The sequence below is a fragment of the Salvia hispanica genome, chromosome 6 (genome assembly GCF_029641045.1).
Source record: "Salvia hispanica isolate PSC_SH4W2 chromosome 6, Shi_PSC_v1, whole genome shotgun sequence".
NCBI lineage: Eukaryota > Viridiplantae > Streptophyta > Magnoliopsida > Lamiales > Lamiaceae > Salvia > Salvia hispanica.
In genome coordinates this window covers 9891826-9897612 of record NC_142697.1, presented here as the reverse complement: position 1 = coordinate 9897612, position 5787 = coordinate 9891826, and the positions used below count along the sequence as shown (strand labels likewise).

General features: G+C 45.6%; 1 protein-coding gene across 1 annotated transcript; it reads right to left on the bottom strand.

Moving 5' to 3' along the window:
- Positions 1 to 4824: 4824 nt before the first annotated feature.
- On the bottom strand, positions 4825 to 5544 carry LOC125220322 (uncharacterized). The gene has a single exon (XM_048122481.2). The coding sequence runs from the start codon at positions 5542 to 5544 to the stop codon at positions 4825 to 4827; it is 720 nt and encodes a 239-aa protein (XP_047978438.2).
- Between the last annotated feature and the right edge of the window lie 243 nt (positions 5545 to 5787).

Here is a 5787-nt window from a genome sequence, read left to right as displayed (position 1 = left end):
TTTTCCTCTTTTAGTAACTTTCCACTTTCCATATGTCTCTGATACACCTTGTCCCCTATTTTCACGAACACTCCCACATGTCTGTTATTTTCCCGCCTACTAGTCAGTAGAGTACCACCTTTATTTCCTGTCTAGGTAAAATCTCAACCCAAGCGTGGTAGCTAACCAAAACACCCAGGAAAGTCACCACAGTTATCAAAACGTGTCCATCCTCGTGGGATTCGACCCTTACCTCCATTATACTAGCCAGTAGAAGTGGGTTGAGGAAACTTGTTTGAAGCCAGGTCCCGGTTATCGTACCAACGACTCAGCTGGGTCGGGAATCTCTTCCTGATCAGTTGGATACACTCCAAAATTACATACGATAAACCACAAAACACCCGAAAGAGTGGAAAGGAAAACAGGCACTTTCACTACCACGCTTGGGTTGAGATTTTACCTAGGCAAGAAATGAAGGTGGTACTCTACTGACTAGTGGGTGTGAAAATAACAGGCATGTGGTGGTGTTCGTGGAAATAGGGGACAAGGTGTCTCAGAGGCATATGAAAAGTAGACAGTTACTAAAAGAGGAAATTTGGACTACAAGGCATATCTGGTGGCTGGGTGGCTCTCTGACATGTCTGGACAGTACAACTGAAAGATAGGGAACAAAAGCAAAAGTAACTTAAAAGTAAAGTGGTCCAAACTAAAGTTGATTTTGACATTTTCTTCTTCACCAAGCATTGACAAAAATTCAGATGAACACAAATACCATAACTAAACTCAGATTCATATCCTCAAACTCAAGATCCATTGATTAAAATGCTCAAACTTAAAATAAACGGTGAAACTGCAATTTTACTTCTACTGACTAACATGCAAGGCGGTGATTATAATGCAAAACGAAGACTCAAGCACGAAGATTAGACTAAAACATAACTATAAAATTCAGATCGAAAACTCCAGATAAGAAAACACTTAGAAATTAAAAGCAACAACTAGATCTAACTTTCCTAGGCAGAATGAAGCGAACTCGAACCAAAGCGACATACGAAATAGAAACTTCATAATTTAAACGTTGGAACTTCACAAAGTACTTCAAAAGGCAACAGCGATGAGTGTTTGGAACAAAACCAACAACGAAAACAGGTAAAGATTAAACTAGAAAGCAAAATAACGATTGTTTTGCCACTTCGGGCGATGATACTGCTATACTACTACGGCAACTGGCTGGAACGGTGGATCGATGACTTCTCCGGCAGACTCTTGGACGTCTAGTGACCATGGCTGTGGCGAGGAACGAGAGGTTGGACAATGCTGAAGGACTGATCTTCTCGAGAGAATTCTACTAAGTGTGTTTTTTTACCGTGAACTTAGAGCTCCTAACCGAACTCTAAGGAACCAACTCTAAAGGCGAACTCCTTTCTCTCTCTCCAAGTGGCTTCTTTTATAGGGAGGCTTGCCCTTGCTTTTAGGGTAGACTTCTTTCACGTTTTGACTTTTCTGCCCTTGTTAATGATCATCCCAGCTATCCTTCTTCTCCATCTCGAGCCTTTTCTCTGGCATGCATCCTGGTCAGTATTGCACCCTTCTAGCGCCCTTTTCACTTGCGTCACCTGAATCGTCTCCTACTGACTTGGATCCTTTAATCCTGCACACTTGAGCAACTGTTTTGCAGATAATACATGCATTTCACGACATACTGACCAGTAACCAAGGCTTAGAATACGACTTATCAAACTGCTCACACTTACCACATGCTTGTCCTCAAGCGTGAAGACAAACAAAAAGAAATAAGTCGAATTCGAGCCTGGTTACTCCCCCTGACCGACTCTACCTAACTAGACTCAAGACTCTGACGCAAAGGAAAAGAATACAAACAACAACGACATAAACACATAAAACATATAGTTAACTTAAACACATAGAATAGGCTATATTTTCAACCACCCTTTCCCTCGAGATCAGGTGCAATCCGGCCTTAGGCAGCCTTGAACTTCCGCCGCCCCCCCTTTTCTTCCCCAGTCAGTATATCTGCTTGTCAGGATCACCCAATCCTAGGCCAAACACTGGTTCACTCAGTCACTCATTCCTCACAGGGGATGTTAGGACCGTTTTCTCTCAATGCTAAACCACAGATGTTTCGGACTCAGATTTCACGTGCAGCTCCTGTAGGTCTTATAGGCTTGTAACGGGGCTATTGGTTTGTAATGTTTGGGGTAGTTTTCCCGAATGCTCTAAAGTTCAAAAACTAACTATTTATTTTGATGAGGGTGAACTGTGTGCATTTGGGCTTCTGGTTAGGGCTTCTTCTTCGGCTAGACAATTTCTGACATTGGCTTCCAACTGGTCAGTAGCGTCCTTGTGGCTTCGCCACCCTTATTCCTTCTTACTCCTTTCTCTTTTTGTGGTCAAGTATCTGCGACCATTTTCTTCAATTTTTTTTTCTGTGGCTTTGCCACCCTTATACCTTCTTCTGTTTTTTTTGGATCTGGAATTTTTTTTCAGATCGATTTTCTCCCTCTTTCTTTGTTTTTCTTTTCTTCAGATGGTTCCTTTTGTATGTCCTCCTGGGCAGTTGCCTCCTTGCCTTATGCCTTGCACGCACACAGTTCCAGTGGCTGATGGGTTATTTCGGGGTGTAGATCAGGTTAGGAAATGGGGTTCTAAGGGTAGGGTTTTTTTTTTTTTTTTTTTTTTTTTTTTTTTTATTTACGAGGGGGGGTTTTCTACCGCCTTCAGGGGTTGCTACACGCGGTCACTTTACCCTAGACATCATGTGGTAGCCACTCTTCTATTTTTTTTCAGTGTTTAGTGGAAAGCAGTTCCACTTTGGGGCTTCTAACTCACCTTTTAAGAGGGCTTTCGTGTCTGACCTAAGGGATGGGTTTTTCCTTCATACTTGCATCATCTATACTGACTAGGGGTTACTGGAGGGGGTGGTTTCTGTTTTCCGGCATGCCTTATCTCCCTCAATTCCCCTCACCGTCAGTTCGAGGCAGTTGAGTTTTAAGCCCATTCATTAAAAAAACATAACACATAATTCCTAGACCTAAACAAACCCTATAAAAAAACAAACATGCACTGACTAAAATAACACATATATACATGTCGTACTGGCCATTTGCTCCCCCCTTTCACTTCATAAGTGTCTGCCCCAGATACGGGCTGTGAAGTGAAAATTGGGAATGGCTAGTATGACAGACACACATTTATAACAAACACATATTATATCTAAAAACTTCTCACACTTAGACTACGCAGTAGGCTAAGTGTGAGTTAACATGCTTATGACAAAACACAAAAAACATAATAAAAACACATGCACCGAAGTAGCAAACCCTTTACTTCTCACACTTAGACTATAAAATAGGCTAAGTGTTATGAATGGGGTTTGCTCACAATTAATACACATAATTCTACCTATTTAATAAAAGTAAGAAAACTAACTGGTCAGTTGGGGGGGTCGATCAGACGTTCCTCCTGCTCCTCCTTGGCGCAGGGGTCTGTGCAGGTGGGTCCTTTGGTTCATCTTCAGTGGGTTCCGGTTGGTTGTCATTTTCTTCCTCTTGTTCATCACCTTCTTTTTCCTCATGTCCGGTGGTTTCTTCTTCTTGTCCTCTATGTCCACTTGGTCCAGCTCCAGTGCTTGCCTTTCCTTTTGCCAATACCCTTAGGATGCTCTCCATTAGTGTTGTCAGCTTCGCCATCTCTTCCCGTGATTGTCTATTCTCCTCTGCCAGCTCAGTTACTGCCCTCTGCAGATTTTCTTGCCTCAGCCGTTGCGCTTGGTCGATCTGCCCAGCTTGCCCCTCCTGCCCTTGTTGTGCCCTTCCACCAGGAGCTTCTCCCATCGGGTAGAATTGGGGCACTCCTTCTCTGTAGTATACCAAGTTGGTGCGGACGAAGAAGGGTATATCGAACAGGCCAGGAGCGTCGACCATGTACATCGAAGATAGGTCTTCTGCCTCTTTGATGATGATGTTGTTGCGCAGGAAAGCTCCTAATATGTGGCAGAGGGACAAGTTCCTAGCTGGGTGGGTGGCTATCATGTGGCATTGGTAGGCTGTTCAAAATCCCAAATGCAGCCTCCTACCGCGATTAGCGCACCATACCATGTATAATTCAGTCATGGACGTCCTGGCAGCTGAATTACTCTGTCCCAGTAGGTTATAGCCCAAGTAGAGTTGCACCAATCTCAGCATGGAATTGTTGAAGTGGGTGGATCTGGATGTAGTGGAGGCGAACTGACCAGCATCGGGGTGGGTTAACTCCTCCCAGGCTTCCTGGGGCTCAAAGTCTATGTGTCTCCTCGGTACCCCCCTCTCACGGCTTCTCCATTCTGGTCCTATAGCCTCCTCCAGGCTACACATACCCAGTCGAACAGTCCACTCTATAAGACTCATGGACAGTTCTCCACCGAATATTCTGAAGGAAATTGACACCTCGTCTAGGTCCGTGGTGACTTGGAACCTAAACGTGGTGAAGAACTCCTTTGCTAATCTCACAGATATCTCCGGGTCTCTATTTTCTAACAGCCATTCAAAGCCCAATGCTTCCATACTGGCCAGGAAGGAATCACGAGCAGATAACTCATCCAAAGAGGGTATGTGGAGTACCTTTCCGCATTTGACCTGCTTGCTACTGTCTTCCTTGTCGTCAAATGCGTCTTGAAGCATTTTGGTGTCGTAGTGCTTCATGTCCTCCATAAGCTCATCAATGAGCTCTACCCTCCACCGTCGGTACACGATCCTCTCTACCGGAGGGTGGACTAGTTCGTGGCGGTTGTCGGGGAGCTGCTGCTCATGGTATTCTTCCCCTTCTAGAGAGATATCACTCTCTGGGTCAGATTCCTCGCTGGAAGTGTAGTCGCTGTCGCTTAATCTCCCTCTCTCTGATCACTATACTAGCATTGGCAGTTCGCTGTTTCTTTACGGCTTGTTTCTTCTTGGCAGGGGCCTTCCCTTTTCTCTTCCTCTCTTGGATGTACATGGCTTCCTCAATTTCCATTGCCTCTGCTTCTTCATCTGCTTGTGTTGAAACGTCTTCCTGGGTGGTAGGCTCGGTCACCGCACGGGTACTAGTATCACTTCTTGTCGCCTCCTCCCGACCTACTGACTGTGATGCGAGGTCCAGACCCTCAGCCACCTTGTCAGTCTTCTCCTCCTGGTCAGTCGGCGTTGATGATACAGTCCCTGTTGCCATTTGGTTGTCCTTCTGGCTAGTTTTCGAGGGCTCCTCCCCAGGTTTTGTAGGAGTAGTCTTCTCGTCTTCGCTCGAAACCTCCACTGCATCTGCTGCTGTGTTTGCTCCTGCCTTGTTGGACTTCCACTTTCCTAAGCATCTCTGTGACACTCGTTGGGGTTTCTTCCTTTCTGCCTTGGGGTCGTTTTTCAACACTAGCCTCCTCTTTACTGGCTTGGGTTTAGTTACCACTGAGGTTTCCTCTTGATGTGTGTCTGGCTCTGGCCTCTCCTCCTCAACTTGTTCAGCTTTTTCCGGTTGTTCTTCTGTCGTCTCCTCCACGGATTGTTGGACTACCCTCTCCGACTCATCTGCTTCCATGGTTTTTTCCCCCTTTCCTACTGCCTGGGATGCGAGGTCCAGTACCTCAGCCACCCCTTCAGGGTTTACCACGATCCTATCTCCCTTGCCCAAAACCGCTTGGAACTCATCATCCGTCATTAACCCTTGCTTCCTGGCCATTTCGTTCAGGTCTATCTCCTCCCTCTCTGCTTCATCGGTTATGGCTTCAGTGGCCATTATCTTCTCTGCTTCACCCTTCTCGCCCTCGCTTGCTCCCCCTCC

What these genes read in the sequence shown, in the direction of transcription:
- LOC125220322 (XM_048122481.2), bottom strand. Translation starts at nt 5,544, where the DNA reads ATGGAAGCAGATGAGTCGGAGAGGGTAGTCCAACAATCCGTGGAGGAG.